The sequence below is a fragment of the Alnus glutinosa genome, chromosome 8 (assembly GCF_958979055.1).
Source record: "Alnus glutinosa chromosome 8, dhAlnGlut1.1, whole genome shotgun sequence".
NCBI classification, from domain to species: domain Eukaryota; kingdom Viridiplantae; phylum Streptophyta; class Magnoliopsida; order Fagales; family Betulaceae; genus Alnus; species Alnus glutinosa.
Window position 1 is genome coordinate 19,297,498 of NC_084893.1, and position 20,663 is coordinate 19,318,160.

General features: G+C 39.6%; 1 protein-coding gene across 2 annotated transcripts; it reads left to right on the forward strand.

Moving 5' to 3' along the window:
- The first annotated feature begins 521 nt into the window (after positions 1–521).
- LOC133874833 (zinc finger BED domain-containing protein RICESLEEPER 1-like) lies at positions 522–14,416 on the forward strand. 2 transcript variants are annotated; one of them, XM_062312706.1, is made up of 5 exons: positions 522–842; positions 4,923–5,021; positions 11,434–13,431; positions 13,703–13,768; positions 13,886–14,416. In XM_062312706.1, the coding sequence occupies exons 3-4, from the start codon at positions 11,460–11,462 to the stop codon at positions 13,756–13,758; spliced, it is 2,028 nt and encodes a 675-aa protein (XP_062168690.1). In that variant the 5' UTR covers positions 522–842; positions 4,923–5,021; positions 11,434–11,459; the 3' UTR covers positions 13,759–13,768; positions 13,886–14,416. The 2 variants fall into 2 exon arrangements, with proteins under 2 accessions (XP_062168690.1, XP_062168691.1); XM_062312707.1 differs by lacking the exon at positions 4,923–5,021.
- Positions 14,417–20,663: the final 6,247 nt, after the last annotated feature.

Consider the following 20,663-nt stretch of genomic DNA (forward strand, 5'->3'; position numbering starts at 1 on the left):
AATAAGACCATGGCTTTGTCTTATCCATGTGTGTGGCTATAGTTACTTTGAGGAGATATTTTTCTCCCCGCAAACTAGGCTTGGCAATTTTGACACGACCCGCGAATCCGACACAAACACGACACGAATATATAGGGTTTGAGTTTAGGCTATAACCCATTTATGACATGTTAATGGCCCGTTTATGACCCACCAACCTGTTTATGATACGTTTATGACCCGTTTACGACCTATCAACCCGTTTATGACATATTTATGACGCGTTAATGATATATTTTTTTACCAAATTAGTTAAACAGGTTGACACGCTAACCCGACGGGTTGACACGACAATCCGAATTGCTAAGCCTACCTCAAACCCCATGAATTTGGATCCTCTCCATTTCGTGTAAAAATGAGAGTATATTTGTCTTTTTATATGTTTACACGAACCGGGAGTATAATTATCTTTTCACATTTTATAAAAATGTAAAATGACAAATATACTCTCCTTATTTTACGAAATGGAGAGATTCATCCTTGTCCAAACCCCACGTACCAGTCCTCCCCACATTCCTCTTTGTTTTCCTTCCTTCTCTTCATTTTCTTTCTTTCCCCTTTTGCACGCCCATCTCCTTTTCTTCTTCTTTCTTCTCGGCTCTCCTTTCTTCTTTCTTGTTCTTTCATTCCTTTCAACCAAACTGAGAGACCGATAGAGCGAGAAACCAAATTGAGAGAGAGAGACGATGAGATCCAACCCGAGTGGGAGATCGTGACCCGTGAGACCGAGTGGCCGGCCGGGGTTCGTTTTCCGGTGGGTCGTCGCCGGTGACCCTGGAGACACGATTTCCGGCCTTGCTTCGGTAAGGTTTCTCTTCTTTTGCCTTTGATTTCGTTGATTTTCTTGGATTTCCTTTGAGAACCGAATGGGTCTTTTGTGTTTGATTTTCGTTGAGATTTTTGGAGGTAATACCGAATGGGTATTCCAAATTGTTTTGATTTCTTTGGGTTGCTTTATGTTCTTGAATGGGTCCTTAGAGTTTATTTTGGAGTTGTGGAAACCTTGGGTCCTTGATTGGCCGAATGGGCATTGTGGGAAATTCTGGAATTTCTTCTTGGATGGATTATTTTGAAATCTGGTTTGGGTCCTTTTTAGCATCCGTTTGGGTTTGATTTTTATCGGGTTTGTTGGTGATGGGTTATCATTTGGGATGGGCATTTTGCTTGGCTTTGATTGGCAGAAATGCTGGATTTTGTTGTTGGCAAATTTGATGATATTACTTGAGTTGTGAATTGAGTTACTGAATCGGGGTTTTGTTTGAGATGTGTCTTGTAGCAATTTGGAATGGGTTTCTTCGGGTTATTGAATTGTGGTTAATGTTTTACCATAAATTGTTGGTGGATTAGAGTTGGTTTTTAGTTGTGTTCCTTTAAAGTGTTGAATATGGAATATTAATGGTTTAATGGTTTTCTAGGTGTTATTAGAGGACGATTATTGTTATAAGATTATAGGAAGAAAAATTGATGAGTTTTGATGGGATTTGTAGTGATTATGATGGTGTGATGAATTGTAGGAATATAGTGGAATTGATATTTGGTATGGGTTTTTGATGTGTAGTTGGTTGATGAGGGCTAATATGTATTCCATGATATGCTTATGATGTTAAATATTTTAGGTGTTGATGAAATTGAATTAATTAGGGATGTGTTGTTAATTAATGGTTAAATTCCTCCTTATGGTGTTATAGGTATGTTGACTATGAGATTGTATTAGGTTGTGGTTGTAAGTAGTATGGTTTTAATCTTGGCGCTAATGGAGGAATGAGACAAAGTATCTAAGTATAGGCTTGATGTGGATAACAAGTGAATAAATAGAAGATAGCTAAAATAAATTCTAAAACCTATTTATGCCTATAGGTTTAATAAAGAGTTAGGTATTAAATACAATGGTCAAGATTAGAAGGTAATAAGAGTTGTAAATTATCTAAATAACCTTAAGACAACAAATATAAATTAGTAACATTATAGAAATATACAAATTTCGAATTCATTTGTTAATGTAATTAGATAATTAATGCGTTTGCCTATGTGTTATAAAATACCGAAGTATGTTAAGGGGTTATGGAATTTTAGTTAACCGGTTTAGTTATTAACCCCAATTGAATCTTTAGGGTTCTATAAAACCTAATTAATGAATAAAGTACATGAGATGGTTTATTAGGTGAAAGTGTCATAGGATTGTGATATCTCCCAAAATAACCTTATGGTATTAAAGAACAATTAATAAATTAGTAATATTTTGGGAATACCTAATTAGGTTTTGAATTCATTTGGAATAGTTGAATGTACTATTAAGCTAGTCTTAAACTTGTGCTGTATATATATAAACATGTATATACATATATATGAGTCCGATTTCTTTGGTGATCATGATTTCGTCAAATCCTTCAGAGAAGGGTCTAAACTTCTGATTGCCCGTAGAGGTGAAAATAAAGCTGGCCGATTCTTAGAGGTGGCAGCCTATGGGTTGGGTGGTCGGAGAGGGCTCATTCTGATCCCTGAGGGGCGCGGTGGATGGGGTTGGCGCAAGTTTTCCGGTGAGTTGAGAACTGTTTCTGTTTCTCTCTTTGTGGGTTACGGGCTTGGTTTGTCTGCGTCGGACAAGAAGGATGGGAAAGTAGAAGGGGCAAAGTTGAGCACAGGTCTGGATTCTCTTGGAGCCACAGAAGGGTTTTCGTTTTCTGGTGGTTTTCCGATGGGTGTTAAGTTAGGAAAGGGAACTGGCCCTCCGTCGTTCGCGGAGGTGGTGCGCTCGGGAGCAATCGACTCTGCCTTGGGTTGCCGGTCTTCGGGTCGTAAGTCGGGTTCATGGGATGCGGCAAAGGTCGTTGATGTTAGGTCAGTGGCGGGATGGTGTGATTTGAAGAAGTAGCCGCCAGTGGATTGCTCCGCCATGGAGAAGCAAGCGCCTGATCCCTTGGGTAAGGACCTTCGTGTTGATGAGCGTCTTAGTTCCAGAGTTTGCGTAAGTTGTTCGGCTTGCGTGTCTGGGGTAGCCGTTGTTGAGGGTGACACTTCACTGCAAAAGGAAAGCGTGTCTAGAGTGTTCGGGCAGATTCTAGAGATCCTTGGGCGCCTATCCAGTGCTTTGATTTGGGCTTGTGGGTCTTCGAAGAGAATGGGCTTTAAGTCCTCTATTGGGCTTAAACGCAAGTTGGGTTTTGTGGCGGGCCGGATGCTTAAGAGGTGTAAGGCAGCTATTAAAGGGTCCCGGTTTCGGGATGGGACTAAGGTGCTTAAGCCCTTTGCCAAGAGGGCTGCTGTTTCGGCTCCTGAGTCGGTTTCGGGGTGGGTTTCGGCTCTGGATTTGGGTTGTCCGGCACCGAATGCGGTAGGTGTTTCGACTGCTACTTTTCGGCGTTTGTTGAGCATTCCTCTTCCATTCCTTAGGTGGTTTCTGCCCCGGAGGTTGTCTCGAAGAAGTCTTCGTTCTCTTCTGAGGATTCTATGACTTTGGGGTCTGCGTCTTCAGGATTAGCGTCGCCGGGGGCTGGGTTTTCTTTTCCCCCTGTAGCTTCTTCCAGGTTGGAGGGGATCTCTCCGGTAGATTTGGGTTTCTCTTCAGCGCCCCTGGTAGCTCCTACCAGATCTGATGGGACACCTCCGGTTCCTTCTTTTTCAAGGGCGGCTGAGTTGGGGAAGAGGTTGCGTTTATCTTCTCCTCCTGTGCTGTCGGATTCTAAGCCGTTTCAGAAGTGCTTTTGGAAGGCTAGGGAAGCCAGAAAAATGCATTTGGATGGTTTATCCGTTGTCGATGCTTTGGAAGCTTTAAGGCTAGGTGCTATAGTGCCTGGGTCTATTTCTCGGGTTCCTCCTGCTAGAGAGCCATTCGAGACAGTGGCTCTTGCGCTTCCAGTGCAGGATTCTGCGTTTTGGCAGTATCCGTGAAGGATAAGGGTAGTTCTCCCGCGCAGATGAGGGGTTTTCTTCAGCGGGGGTTTCTCAATCCGAGCCCTGCATCGATTCCAATTGTTAAAGAAAGTGCGGCGGCTTCGAGTTCTTCTATCGCCATTAAGGGAGAGGATAGTTTGACCCAATCTCAAAAGTGGCCAGTGGGTTTTGGTCCGTCAAGGGAGGTGGTTGCTCAGGAGCAGGGCGATGAGTTATGGGATGGGGAGGATGACGATTTCCCTCTCCCTTTGGGTGTCTTTCCTCCCGATTGGGCTGTAGATTGGGAGTTGGAAAGTGATGAGGGCTTGGACCCGTCCTTGGCAATTTTGGATGCCATTGAAGAGAACTTCCATCGGGGAGTTAAGGCCGCGCGCCCAAAGTCCAAGGGTAGGAGGGAAGTTTTGAATTTGGCAAGCTCTATCAACTATGGGGATTCTTGTGCTTCCTCCCGACGCAGGAAAGGCAAGGCGCACATGGTGTAGGGCTGGGTGGGTTGATCAGGTTTTCTTGGGTTGGGGTGCTTGTGGGGCTGGTTTGGGTGTTTGTTGGGAAATTCTTTGGGTTTTAGGGATGTTCCTTGTGGGTTTGTTTGGTTTTTCTTTTTGTGGGTTGGCTTTGGTTGTTCCTGTGTATACTCCCGGTGTACTTAGGGGCGCCTTACGCTTTTTTATAAAATTTTTATACTTATAAAAAAAAAAATATATGAGTCCGATATATACATGGTTAACTTTGTTGATAAACAACAAGTCATTTATGGGTTAACAATAATAGGGTGATACAACAATAATGTGTAAACGAACGAAAATAGTAAACACACCTTTGTGCTAATATGCAAGATATAGTATGAACTTATAATCAATGATCCACATAATAGTAACCAAGGTACCCAACTAGACTTAGAAGCGAGTGATGCGACGTGTGAGCACGCTGAGAGTAATTGTGTCCTAGAGTATAAACTTAATAGCATAGTCTGATGTCATAAGTGTTTGCAGGATCGTGTCATGATTGGAGACATAGACTCGTTCTCCAATGTAGAGTTCAAGTAACTAGAACATGGGGAGTATTCGAGTCAAGAGTCCAATGCAGCCAAGGTGAGTATTCTACTCACTGAGAAATTATATTTTATGTATTATGGATTTGTAAAATGTATATTGTTTTATGAATTCGAATTGACCATATGATGAATTATATGCTTTGAGATAATTTGATTAGTTTCGATTATGTTTAAACTATATCAATGATGTTTAAGAAATGATGCAAGAGTGAAATGTGTTGAATTGATTTAAAGTATTTGAGTATGTTCTGTGATTGGGATTTAAATTATGTAAATTGTTTGAGAACATGTCATGTTGAAACTGTTTATGTTTTATGAAGAAACTATGTTTTGAATGATTTCAAAGTGGTTGATAAAATGTTGGATTTGTTTAGTTTTAAGAGAACATGATTTAGCAACTGCATGATTTTATAGCATGATACAGTAGTGAAATATATACTGGTAAAGCACAGAGCATAGAGCATGTAGTATAGAGCATACATACCCCAGCAGTATCGGTATATCAGTATCAGCAGTATCAACAGCATATCAGTATCAGCAGTATCAGTAGCCCCAGTTTCATGCATAACATTGTTTTATGAGTGATGTTTTTATGTTATGAATAGCTTTTACTAGACGTGTTGGTATGCATAAGTGTCTTAAATGGAAAGCGCTTATGTATATTTCTATCAAATGGTCACATGTGTTAAGATGTCATACATTGAACTTGAATGTACATGGATACATGACTGCCCAGGTGCGAGTAATGGCATGTCTATGAGTAAGAAGGTTGACTATTATTATTCTTCAGGAAAGACATGTTAGCATAATTGAGTTTAACTCTAGTGCTCACATGATCTACTGATGTTCAAGGCACGAAACTGAAATACGATTAGAGATGGTGTTGTGAGTGTTTTGTTGAAGGATGTTATCCTAGTACGGAAGAGTAAGATGCCATGTTTTATTGCTTAAGGCTTATGTGTAGATGTGATATCTGTGATGGAGTGATCGTGTGCACATATGTTTGAGCCACCGTTGAAAAGTATTATTATAGAGGAGTCTATATTTAGCTTGATACAACTCCGAGCGATTGGAACCTACTCTCTCCAGACTCTCTCGTCCCGCTCTTTTCAAAAAACCCTTAGCCTACTCTGCTTCGCTTGTGAGGGAGGGAAGATGGATCCCATCCTCCCTCCCTCCTCTTCTGGTTCCTCTCCGGTCTAGGTTCTCTTAGCTTTTCTTTTTCGCTTGGGTCTTTTAGTTTTGGGGTTTTCTTTTGTTGGGGGTAGTTCTCAGTGGTTGGGTTTTCCGGCGCGCTCGCGCCCCGCTTGTGACCTCGCCGGCTTGTTCTGGTCCTTGCCAATGTCGCCGTCTCTATGGTTGCCGCCGCGCCGTTGTGGGTGGTTGTTTTTGTTCATGCACTTCTTGGGTTGTAGATCTACGGGTTTTGGGGCGGCCTCGCTGTCCACGTGCCTCTCTGGAGGACTCTCCGTTGTGGTTCGACTCTTCTCCGCCGTCGGCATTGCTGCGGGTGGCCGCCACGCGCCGTTCTGGCGCGAGTGGCCGTGGGTGTTTCTGATTTTTGGGTGGTAGATCTGCGGCGTATGGGATCTCTCCTACACACATGTGCCTCTCCGATGGCTTCTCCGGCAATTTCTGCTTCTTCCAGTGGTCCTTCCGGCTGGTTTTGCGCCGCCCCGGTTGCACGTGTCTACACGCGCCGGTGGCGCACCGGTGCGCGTGGCTCCACGCTTTACTTTTTTTTTTTTTTTTTCCCTCTTGTAGCTCTGGCTTTTCTTTGTATTTTGGATTTGCTTTCTTGTATTTGGGCTATTGTTGTGTGGGTTTTGAGGGTATTGTTTGGGGGTTTTCTTGGGTTTGGGGGGTTTTCTTCTTTGGGGTTTTTTTTTGTATGAGGGGGGGTTACTTTGTATCTTGGGTTTTATTGTATCATAGGGGGTTCTTTTGTATCTTGGGTGTTTGATGAGGGATTTCTTTTGAATCTTGGGTTTTATTGTTTTATGGGGGATTACTTTGTATCTTGGGTGTTGGATGGGGGGTTCTATTGGGTTTTATTTTATTATGGGGGTTACTTTGTATCTTGGGTGTTTGTTGGAGGGTTTCTATTGTATCTTGGGTTTCATGTGGGTTTTGGGTGTTGTGGGTATGTAGTTTCTTATGGGTTTTTCATGTGGGCTAGCTGGGTTGGTCCTGTGTATACTTCCTGTGTACTTAGGAACGCTTTACGCTTTTTTAATGAAATTTTCTTACTTATCAAAAAAAACTTCCAAGCGGTAAATTGGAACTTCTACATATGTTCAGAGCTATATAGTATGTTTTAAATGTTTTCTGGATAGTCGGTATTTGCTGTATTAGCTATTGGTAAATTGTGGTTGATATAATGCTCGTGTGACTAAAAATAAAATAAAGGTTGGTTCTTTGTGAAAACTCAGTTAGTTTTATATCACTGAGGTCTTAGTATGTTTTATACTAAGGCGGTAAACTCATTCTTTCACCTATGCGGATGTGGATACCACCACAACCGTGTAGATGATGTTCCTTTGGCTGTAAGTACTTCGGTATAGTTGATGGGTTGGTAGCAGTGTACTTGGGATATTATGACTGAAGCTCGCCGCGACAGTTGTAATTGTCGGACCATTGGTTGTCCACTATTTTATAAGTCTAGTATGGCTTGTGACGTTTGTGTCACTTATTCCTTGTAAGGCCATTGTTGTTTTGTAATTATTGTGTTAATAAGACTCAAACAAATAGATGTTAAATGGCTCTTTGTTGTAATTAATTTGTTATAGATGTATAAGTTGTAATTTTCGCTATTCAGATTTATGTTTTCCGCTGCATAGGTAGATATATGTTATACTCTGATTATCAGGTACATGTTATAGGACATGTGCCATATGTTGGCTGAGCGACACGTAGTCGTGCCACTGCGATGACTCGTTTTGCGTTTGTATAAAAAAAAAAAAAAAAAAAAAAAAAAACAGGTCGTCACACTTGGACTCCTTTGGCTTTAACTATTAAAGGCACGAAACCAAATAACTAGTGAAACCTACAAATAAAACCCAAAATAAAATCTAATGCACTCGAAATTTCTGCCTATACCTAAAAATCTTCAAGTTGTGAAAATATCTAAACTCCTAAAATTGAATAAAACTAGAATCAAACAAAACCAGCTTATAGCTCCCTGCATCACAGCATCAAATTTAAAATGTAAACTATGAAGTACAGTAAGTTTTGGTATCGAGGGGTCTCAAAGTAAAATTTCCCTAATGGAAAGTGAATTTCGAAATCTTAAGCCTTCATTTTGATATTGAAATAGGAAAAAGAAGGAAGCCAAGTTAAAACATTTTCAAGCATGTTTCTTTTGCCAATGCTGCCAGAGCATAGTGGTTGAGGTATTAGTGTAGAAGGGAGGAATTTTTGGTTCAAATCTTAGTGTGTATTTAACACCCTCCCTCTCCTAAGCCCAAGAAAAGAAAAGAAAAAAAAATGAACTAAAGCATTTTCTTTCTGTTACCTTGTAGTTCCAATCCTAGTCACAGTAACAAAGCTTTGAAGGTGTCAGCTACTCCGGTTGATAAGGTCTCTTGTTCTTGTTTGGGCCAGGGGGGTATGTCTGTGAGGATTATTAGGGAGAAAACTGGCTAGTGGTTTGGTTTTTGGTTTGCTCCTTAGAAGTAGTCAGTGTATGGGTTTTTCCAACTGGATTATAAAATGATAGATTTAGGGCGGAATCTACTCATTTTCTTTGCTTACACTTGTAATTCATTCTGAAGTGATATTATAGAGCAATTTGGGCGGTTCACCCTTCTTGCACCTCTTTGAAATATAGAATTCTAATATTCAATTTCTTTTTTTAAGTAATTTGGGTGGCTCACCCTCCTACATTTCTTTCAATATAACATTCTAACATTTTATTTGGATGTTAAGAGACCTCTGTTAAATTTCTGAATGAGTTGTTGATACTTGATGATCTAATGATGAGTTCATATTTAGAGTAGTTGATGGTTTTCATGAATGTTGTAGCTTTGTTGTGTTATCAATACTGGAGATTCGTAAGATTTATGTGATAGGATTTTATATTTATAGTGACATTCCTTGGCCCTCTCTCTCTCTCTCTCTCTCTCTCTCTCTCTCTCTCTCTGAGAGAGAGAGTGTGGGGGTGGCGCGTGAGGGTCTCTGCAGAGGAATAGAATCAAAATTCTGTAACATCTAGGAGTGAGTTTTGACGGGTAGTTTCTCGAGGACGGTATGGGCTATCTTGGCTATTGCTACGTGGACTCGAAGTCCTTTGAATTCCGGTTTGAGGTTAGTGGCGGGGTTAGACTGGCAGAGAGGAGTAGACACTTGTACCAGGCGGTTATTTTAGGCTGGTCCAGCCTGGTTTGGCTGATGCAAGCAGTGGAATAATTATCCAAGGGAGAAAAGGATAATGATAAGTGGAGAACATTCCAGATGGGTAGCACTGTCTATGTGGTGTTGCGCAGAAAAAACAAGTATGGCCAGTTCATTGAACTGTCAGAATATGGTGGAGGAGGACGGCGAAGTTATGTGGTGATTCCAGAAGGTAGCGATGGGAAGGGGTGGCTGGATGTCTGGGTGCAACTCCAAAAGTTGGTAAACTACCATGCAAAGCAACAGGCCAGCGGGACAGTTGTTGGAAGGAAAACCGTGATAGCAACGAAAGCAACACCGAATGTTCTTGGTTTATGTCGGGAAGGTCAGTCCTCTACGGCGGTATTAGGAGGACAAATGCTGGAAGGAGGAGGGGTTCCAGCTGAAGGCAGGGGCAGTAAGGTCATTCGAACGGAGCCAGAAAAGGAAGAATCTTTACTTGCGGCCATCGATCACGCTGAAGGAAGGGGAGTTACGTGTTCAAATCGACCAGCTGTTTCTATTATGGGAAACGGCTTGAAGCAGAATTTGGACGAGGCGAAGAATCTGGAGAAATTGAAGACTTTCCTTCGACATTTTAAGGAAGAAGCGTGGTTGTGCCTTTTGGAGTTGGGCTTTAGGAATGAAAAAACAGGTTTAGGTGGGCTAGAAGATGGGGGGCAAAGGAATAAAGCCCTTGGTGAACATTTTAAACCCAAGGACCCTATTACCTTAGACAAACGTGATGGTGAGCTCACGTGTGTCTATTCTAGATGCTAGCCATGCAAGGTGACAACACAGTGGTAGCAAGTGTCCTGGCAACCGCTGGCGTCGGCTCCTCAGCCGAACAGGGAGGTGTTGACAAAGAAGGCCGGTCTGTCACCTGGTGACGAGAAGGATAGGTTTGCTGGTAGGGTGCTCTTGACAAGGTCGTGTTCCACAGGGTTGCCGGAACGTGATGCTTTGTGGAGATCGGTGATTGAGGTGAAGTATGGGAGTGTGAGGGGAGGTTGGAGTTCTTTACCGGTGACGGGGTCTTATGTTGTAAGTGTTTGGAAGTTTATCCAAAGGGGGTGGGATAATGTAGCCAAGTACTTGCGTTTTGAGGTGGGTGAGGGGTCTCATATTCGCTTTTGGCATGATTTATGGTGTGGGAACAGGCCTCTCAAGCTATGCTATCCAGTTTTGTACTCTATTGCTCGTTTTCCGGATGCTTGGATGGTGGATAATTTGTCTGTGGTATGAGGTGTGGCTCATTGGAATGTTCTCTTTACGCGCTATGCTTAGGATTGGGAGGTGGAGATGGTGATATCCTTCTATGAACAGTTATACTCTATTCGGATTCGGCACGGAGATGTTGATAGGGTGGTGTAGAATCTATCTAAGAAGAGGAATTTTGAAGTGAAGGCTTTTTATAAAGCATTAGTTTGTCACGAGGCGGCTTATTTTCTTTGGAAGGGTATTTGGCATGTTAAAGCTCCGAAGTGGGTGACGTTCTTTGTTTGGACAACAGCTTTAGGAAAGATTTTAACACATGATAATTTACGTAGGCATGTTATTGTGGTGGTAGAGTGGCGTGTTATGTGTAAGAAGCATGGGGAATCCGTTAATCACCTTCTTCTTCATTGCGACGTGGCATGGGTTGTTTGGAGTTATTTTTATAGCTTGTTTGGGGTGGAGTGGGTAATGCCTAGTAGTGTCTTGGACTTGTTGAGTGGTTGGGACACCTTGCTAGGTCGTGGTTCTGCTAATCGTATTTAGAAGCAGGTTCCTTTATGTGTTTTGTGGGGTTTGTGGCGTGAGAGAAATTCTTGGCTTTTTGAGGATGTGGAGGTTACAGTTGGGGCTCTTTGTAGAAATGTGTTTAATATGTTATATCTGTGGGTGTCGGCTCATAGCTCAGGTCGTATGTCGTTTGTTGATTTTTTACTTTCATGTTCGTTTATTTCCTCTGATTATGGGCTTTTTTATATACTTATTGTGTACTAGGGTTGCGCTTCTTTTCGTTTTTTAATGAATTATTACTTATCAAAAAAAAGGATTTTATATTTATTTGTATCTATTTTTCTTCATTGCAGACCTTTGTAAATTTGAAGCCTATGCAATGGAAATATCAAATGACTCAGCTGTTAAGAAACCAAAGAGGTTAACATCTGTTGTCTGGAATCACTTTGAGAGGGTCAGAAAGGCTGACATTTGTTATGCTGTTTGTGTACATTGTAACAAGAAACTCAGTGGATCAAGTAATAGTGGAACAACACATCTGAGAAACCACTTAATGCGATGTTTGAAAAGATCATCCACTATTGATGTGTCTCAACTACTTACGGCAAAGAGAAGAAAAAAAGATACTACCCTTAGCCTTACAAATATCAGTTTCGATGAAGGACAGAGAAAAGATGACTATATTAAGCCAACAATTTTGAAGTTTGATCAGGATCAGAAAAAGGATGAAATCGTTAACCTTGGAAGTAGTAAGTTTGATCAGGAGAGGAGTCGGCTCGATCTTGCTCGCATGATTATATTACATGGTTACCCATTGGCCATGGTTGACCACGTTGGATTCAAAGTATTTGTCAAGAATCTGCAGCCGATGTTTGAGGTTGTGCCCAATAGTGCTGTTGAGCAAGCTTGTATGGAAATTTATGGGAAGGAGAAACTGAAAGTGTATGAGATGATAAGTAAATTGCATGGAAGAATTAACCTTTGTGTTGAAATGTGGTCTTCGCCAGAAAACCTTCAGTATTTGTGTTTGACAGCACATTATATTGATGAGGATTGGAAATTGCAGAAGAAAATTCTGAATTTCCTCACACTTGATTCTTCTCACACTGAAGACATGCTTTCTGAAGTGATTAATAAGTGTCTGATGGACTGGGATGTTGACGGTAAGTTGTTTGCCTTGACATTTGATAATTGTTCCACAGATGATGACATTGTCAAAAGAATTAAAGAAGAGATCTCACAGAAAAGGCCTCTTTTGAGTAATGGTCAGTTATTTGATGTGCGATCTGCCGTACATGTTTTAACTTCAATTGTTCAAGATGCTATGGAAGCATTGCGAGAGGTGACCCAAAAGATTCGAGGGAGTGTCAAATATGTTAGAAGTTCACAAGATACACAAGGTAAGTTTAATGAGATTGCCCAACAAGTTGGAATCAACAGCAAGAAGAACTTGCTTCTTGATTGTCCAATTCGATGGAGCTCAACGTATCTCATGCTTGAAATAGCCTTAGAATACAAGGGTGCATTTTCTCTCTTGCAAGAGCAGGATCCTTCCTACACATCAACTCTAACTGATACAGAATGGGAATGGGTCCGTTCTGTTACTGGTTACTTAAAACTTTTTGTTGAAATCACTAATGTCTTTTCTAGCAACAAATGCCCAACTGCCAATATGTATTTTCCCGAGATTTGTGATGTTCACATTCAATTAATAGAATGGTGCAAAAGCCCAGATAATTTTCTTAGTTCCATGGCATTGAAGATGAAAGCTAAATTTGATAAATATTGGAGCAAATGCAGTTTGGCTTTGGCAGTAGCAGCAATCTTAGATCCACGATTCAAAATGAAGTTAGTGGAATACTACTACTCTCAGATTTATGGCAGTACTGCTTTGGATCGTATCAAGGAAGTGTCTGATGGTATAAAGGAACTCTTCAATGCATACTCTATCTGCTCAACGATGGTTGATCAAGGTTCAGCTTTGCCTGGTAGCAGCTTACCTAGTACTAGTAATGACACTAGGGATAGACTAAGGGGCTTTGACAAATTTCTTCACGAGACTTCTCTCAGTCAAAATGCAGTATCAGACTTGGACAAATATTTAGAGGAACCAGTCTTTCCTCGCAATTGTGATTTCAATATATTAAATTGGTGGAAAGTTCATATGCCAAGGTACCCTATTTTGTCGATGATGGCACGTGATGTTCTTGGGACGCCTATGTCCACTGTTGCACCAGAGTCAGCATTTAACACCGGAGGCCGAGTGCTTGATAATTGTAGAAGTTCACTGAATGCTGATACTCTACAGGCTCTGATATGCACACAAGATTGGATGCGGATGGAGTCAAGAGGTATGTGCACCATATTTTTATAATAGAATATTTGAATTTTAGAAACGCTACATGTACTTCCAAGTGCTTGCTCCTCGCTGATATGGCAATGAAAATTACCAATGAATTTTGGATGGGTTACTCTGTATATTTCGTATTAATGGTGATTTTTACTGCCACATCAAAAAGTAAGCACTTGGAAGTACATATAGCATTTCTCTCTCTTTGAATTTACTTTGATCCGTTCTAACTGGTGGTATATTTCTAATTATTTTTCACTCACCTGTATCAGATTTCAATCCATCCTCAAGCCTTTCTGCCCTACCCCTTCTCATTGAATCAAATTAATTTGTCTAGGGTAAGTTTCTGTTGGTTTTGCATCAAGCATTCTCCCCAAAATATCCAATTCTTGTGGTGTTAATTATATGTATGTGTGATTTGTCTTATTTTTCATTTGATGGTGTTCTCTTGCAAGGTTGATGGATCCATCGACTCATATGATGCCGTCTGATTGTTTTTTACACTCAGGGCCTTATTCTAGAAGCTGCGGTAGTGTTGTTAATTACACCCCTACTTCTTCTGCATGTTCATATGTCACAGTTAGGTAAATTTCTTATCATCTGGAGTTATTTATCAAGGAGCTTTGTATATTTTAGGAGAGCAATGAGGTGCAGACAATTATGCTTGTATTAGAGGGACCTTAACTCACTTACTCTCTCTCTTTCTTTCTCTCTTCAAAGAAAGCTACTCCACCTTTGATGATGCCTGGGACGTTGACGACATGTTCAGTGTCCTCCCACTCATCATCAGGTGCCAGTTCTTGCTTTTAGGGTTTTCTCTTCTAGGTGTTTAGGGATTTTTCCTATAAGATTCTTGGGCTTTTTTAAGATGTCAAGAACTTGAAAACCAATACATTGCCCAAGAAACAAGGACCTTGTGCCAGAAGATTTTTTTATTTCTTTGGTTTAAATAGCAAGCAAATTGGCCAACAATAAGTCAACAGGAATAGATGCAACCTACTTGGAAGAAGTGTGGAATATGGAGTATGGAAACCCTTTTAATTTGTACTTCCTCTTTTAACGACGAGAAAAGTGGGTTTTAGTGACGAAAACTATTTTAGTTAAAAGATTAAAAATCGTCGCTAAAACATTTCTAGTGACGAGAGACAGTTGCCACATACTCGTCGTAAGTGATTGGTTGAGAGAATTCATTAGTGACGATAAAAATTTTCGTCACTAAAAATCCATTAATTGCGGCCAAAAATTGTCGCTAAAGAGCAAATATTTCGTCACAAAAAAATAAAATAAAATAAAAAATTTATGCTAATGACGACAATGGATCATAAATTATTAGCGACAACAAAATTTAGTTGCTAATACCGAACAGCCTGAACTACTTTAGCGACCGGCATTATTCTTCGCTAATATTATACCTTTAACGACCAATTTTTGTCATTGTAGGGTTTTATTTTTTTGTACTTTTTCTGCATTGAGTTTTTTCCCTACTAAATTCATACATTTATAGTGACAACATAATGTCGTGGCTAATGTTTGAATTATTATTTTTCTAAACCAAAAGCTTTTTAGACATTGATCAAAGTTTTGAAAAACAGATAAATGGATTAAATTTAGGGTTAAATACTCCTTTAGTTCCTGAGTTTTGAAGACTTTATTTTTTAGTCCCTGAGTTTTAATTTGCATCACAGATAATACATCAATTTTGGGAAATGACCAAATTAGTACCTCGGTTAACTTCTCCGTCTAAAAACTAACGGTCCGCCACGTGTCAACCTCAGAAGTTGACACGTGGCACTATATAAAAAAATTAAAAATTAAAAATTAAATATTTTAAAATTAATTAAAAAAATTTTAAAAAAAATTGTAAAAATTAAAAAAAAAAAAGAAAAAGAAAGGGGGTGGCTCTTGGCCACCATGGGGGTGGTCGGCCACCCCCATTTTGGCCAGGGAGGTGACCAGCCGGTCTGAGGTGGCCAAACATGGGGTGGTTCAGCCACCCCTGGACAAAAAAAAAAAAAAAAAAAAAAAAAAAAAAAAAAAATCTTGGAAGATCGGTTTTGCCCTTGGGGGTGATTCGCCCACCCCAAGGGCAAACACAGGAAAATAAACCCTAAAATTTGGAGGGTTTGGCCCTTGGGGGTGGTTCGGCCACCCCCAAGGGCAAAACCGATCTTCCTGTTTTTTTTTTTTTTTTTTTTTTTTTTTTTTTTTTTTTTTTTTTTTTCTGTCCAGGGGGTGGCCGAACCACCCCATGGGGGTGGGGGTGGTTCGGCCAACCCAGACCAACCGGCCACCTCCTTGGCCAAAATGGGGGTGGCCGGCCACCCCTATGGTGGCCAAGGGGAGCCACCCCTTTTTTTTTTTTTTTTTCAATTTTTTTTTTCAATTTTTTAATTAATTTTTAAAGATTTTTAATTTTTAATTTTTTTATATAGTGCCACGTTTCAATTTTTTAGGTTGACACGTGACGGACCGTTAGTTTTTGGACAGAGAAGTTAACCGAGGTACTAATTTGGTCATTTTTTAAAACTGATGTATCATCTGTGATGCAAATTAAAACTCAAAGACTAAAAAATAAAGTCTTCAAAACTCAGGGACTAAATGAGTATTTAACCCTTAAATTTATATAAAAAATAATTTGTTTAATTAAATATAAATATAAATATTTTTTACATAACAATTTTGTTAGTTACAAACTTACAACATCCAATAAATTAGCATGTTTTCCCTAAAAATAAAAAATAAAGAAATAAAAAACGCTCTTACCGTCAAATAGAATTCCTCCTGTATCACAATATGAAGCAATCCTTTTGTCTTTTTCTTCTCTCGCTTTGATGGCTAAGCACGACCTTAATGGCTGAAATGAAAACTGCCTTATTCTCTCCGTTCTCTCTCCTCTGGAGAAAGCTTCCCTGCAACTCATGGCTGCCGAGGAGAGGGTAGTGAAATCCACTACCTCGTCTTCCCCCTTTACCCCCCTCCTCCTCCCTTCTCGCCTCCTTGGAGGCTCCAAAAACATCTTTTGAGGTTTCTATCAGGGTAAAGTTATCCATGTCTCATTTGGAGGCATTTTATCAGCTTTTCTATCTTCCTACACAACTCTCATGGGTTTCCTCCCTCCCCCATCATGTTCTCCACCGTGTTTTTGGCCGAGTTTAGTTAGGATCTATGGTCGCGGTTTTTAAACCTAGATCTACACTATTCCTCCAGATGAAGCTCTACACACTCCTTTCCACCGTGACCACCGTCGTCTTCCACCTCCATCGACACCAGCCGCGTCCCCTCCGGACACCCACTCACCGGACCGTGGCTTGCACGCGCCAACGAGTGACTCTCACTTGTCACTCGTCGGCGTGTGAAGGCCACAATTCTCCTCCCTCCCTTCCCTCGCCTCTACTGTTGGTGGTTTTCAATTGCCTGAGGTGTCCCAGCTAGGGAGAGGTCTTCCAATGCTAGCGTGTGGTCTACACACGCCGGTACCGACATCGGCGACTCCCAGCCCCTTCTCCGGCGACTTCAAGATGTTGTGTTGTTTTTCTTTTCCCTTTTTTGTATTTCCGGGCGTTTTATTTTGTGTTTTTTTTCATGTATCCCCTGTAACTGTTACACAATTGGTGTTTGGGTTTTCAAAACTCTTTATACACCACCTTTAACTATTTTCATTGGTGGTTTGGTTTCTTGGCATCAGTGCCAAAGACTCATTAGACCCGCATCTTCGGAAACATTGCCTCCGCATACTTGCATAATTGCATTCTTAGTATTTATTTTTGGGTCGCCCGACCCTAGCTAGTGTAATTTCTTTTCACATATATATATATATATATATATATATATATTTTAAAAAAAAGGGGCCTTAATTACAAGATGACATGAGCCCAATCAATGACAAGGGCAAAAGGAAAAAAATTCAGAAATAATCATAAAGAAAAATGAAGAGAAAATTCAAACTTCTTGTGTTTGTTAACTAATGGGTAAGAGCTCCAATCAATTTCCAAAGTTTTTTTTCCTTTAAAAAAAGAAAAGAAAAACTGAAAGTCAAACCACACATTGAGAATTTGACATCCCGATTTTTATTCCCTAAAATAAAGGTATTTCAATTTTAAAGATAAGGTGGATTTGAGATATTTTATAGATATAATAATTATTATGAAGAGTTATGAGGAAATATGTTAATGTTTATTTTGGCATTTTTATTGGAGAATTTTAGTTTATAAGCTTTAATTTTGTTATTAAGGATTTTACTCAAAGCTTTTGATTTTATTAAGGTGAATTTAAGAGTGCTAAGGGATTTTCAGGCTTGTTTTGTCTCGTAGGTAAAAAGAGAAAACATTAATAGAACAAAAAAAAGAGCCCTATCCACTTGAGGCCCTATATCAGCAACCAAAAAAATACACCAGGTCCAAGAGAGACGAGGAACAAATTAGAGTTTGTTTAGTTTGTTTATTTATGAGAATTTGACAATTAGTGAGTGGGGGGTGGGGTGAGATGTGAGTGAAGGCATGGGTATTAAATGGAGAAAAAAGAGTCAGAGAGAGAGCTCTCTGGTTCAAGCCTTATCCTCTCCTCCCTCTCTCACACACAACAGAGAACACAAAGACACATAGAGAGAGAGAGAGAGGATGCTAGTTAGAATAATTCAAGAATTTGGTGTCTCGTTCAAATGTGTGAAGTACACTGTTCAAACGAGGGGGCATCAACCATCGTCCGAATAGACTCAATTCTATGTCCGAATGAGCTTAGATGAACAGTTAGGATCATCACTCACACGTGGATCTGACAGATGGGATGGGTAATTAATGAAAAATATTTGTTTTGGTCCGAATGAGGAACGTGGTTCACCCGAACAAGACTGGATCTCCACATGTCGGCCGAGGTCTAGAGTGACTGGATGTTGATAGGAGTTGAATTAATGCTTCAGATGCCGTTTCATCCAGACTACCCTAATAAAACATCAGAACGACCTCATTGAATGAGTGTGAAATTGCCTATTTAAGAAGAGCTGGCTAAAGGCAAAACATTCATCCGTTCCAAACACAGAGATGTGAGGGGAGAGTGTTCAAAATGGAGATTTGAGTGTGTGAGAGAGGGAGCTTGCATCCTTGAGGATTTGGAAGCAAGAGTATGTGTTGGAACCTTGAAGGAGAAGGAGAGAAATCACCAAGATAAAGCATTTTCTCTATCCCTCTCTTTCATGAACGTTTTTAGTGTTGTGAATGGTTAGTTGTTGATGGTTTTTGAAGTAAGGTTTAGAAAATGAAGGAAAACTAAATTTTTTCTTAGATAAATGAAAGGTTTTTAAATATGAATGTTGGAGTATGTACTTGTGTGCATATGATGGTGTTTGAGTGGTGTGATATGAAAAGAAGATTTGGAGGAATGGAAATCATATTTTGAAGTGATTTTCAATTGTTAGTGTAGTTTCTGCACTTTGGTATCTGGATGATTATAGTCACATCCGAATGAGCGTGCATAGTAACACCAAAAAGGGAGAACTCGAGGCAGTTATTCAGTACTATCTAGACGAGTCCTCATTTGGGGGAGATATGAGATACTCTTTCGGTCTCTCATTCGGCATCTACACGGACAAGGTTTGGACATACAGGGTCGTTCTATAACTCGCTTGGAATCGTCCAGACAAGTCTCGGACAGAACAATGTTCCATTCAGATCTGGTTTGGACGAGCATGTCCCAAATTGGAAACTAAGGTTTTCAACAAGAGTTAGAGAACTCTCTAAGTCCAGTAAGGTCTCACGGCTATAGAATTTAAATAGAACCTAACACTGACACAATATAGTACTGCAGACTAGTTCGGGAATGGGTTCGTAACGATTAATTAGCAAAGGATTTAAACAAGATCTATAAGTAGAGCTTACAAAAAACTGTAAATTAAATAAAATATTTGACATGCATGACATTTGTTTTATTGATTGAATGCACTGATGCTAAATGTTTTAAGTATGTACAACATGAAAAGATTTATAGTGTTTTGAGCCCATCTTTTACGTATGTTGATCTATGATGAATTTATCTTCATAAGACATTTGATATGAATGTTTTAAAGAAAATGACATGCACGTGGAATGTGACGAATTAAAGATTAAAGGAATAACGAAAATAAAAAAGAGGTAAAGGAAAAAGGAAATGGTAGTCTTACTTTGGTGATAGTTCAAGCACTGTACTGACCAAGTGTCAGTTACCTTACATACTTTGGTGATGGTTCAAGTAGTGTAGCGACTAAGTAAGGATCAGGACAGTTGATGATGACTAAAGTGGTGAAGCGACCAAATGTATCTCTTGTGGTGATGGCTCAAAAAAAAAAATTGGTGAAGGAATGGAAATGGAAATGGAAATAGAAATGTTAAAGGAATGAAAAAAACAAGAAGGTAAAATAAAATGTAAAAATGGATAACGTATGTATGTATAAATTGTACAATGAATATAAGCATGGCTTGAATTTAAGTATGTGCATTGTTAGTATGATTATCTATTAGTGCTTTAAATGGTTATGTCTATTATGTATGTTTTACGCATGGCAAAGTATAGACTATATGATCAAGTTAAGGTAAAACTCTCTCTAAGTTTTAAGGAAATAAACGATAGTAGGATTAATGGTTTCAAGTGATATTTTATATTTTGTATTTATGAAAGACCAAAAGGTGAATTTAAATGAAAAGTTTTAATTGACTTCTTAAAAATGGTATTCAAGCAAGATTTTGTTATGAAAAAAAGGAGAGAGACTTTTATTAATAAATGGCTCACATTTCACACACAGTTGATGGTTTGCTATACTTATTGAGCGGTGAACTCACAATTTCACCTATGAAATGTTAATTATACAGTTATTGAGGATCCAGAGACATAGAAGGCTGATAGGTATGTTCATTATATCCTGTAAGAGTCGTAGGGGCATTTTGAGGTCTCATAATAGGAGACATTTTGTAGTACTATTGAATGGGCATGCATGCCCCTATTGATTTGTAAGCCTTAAAGGATTGTTGATGGCAACTGTAATGTACCTAAGGATTTATATATGCTATCATGCTATGTAATGTATTAATGATCTAGTATTTTTCTTATTAGCTTAATGTATGTGGATGTGTTGTCAAGGAACTTGTGGTGCATTTCTACAGCGAGATATGAGGCAATAGTAAGTAGCATCACGTGGATAATGCATAATTATGATATTTATCTTGGTGTTACGGACAGAGTTGAAATGTAATTTAAATTTATATGAGT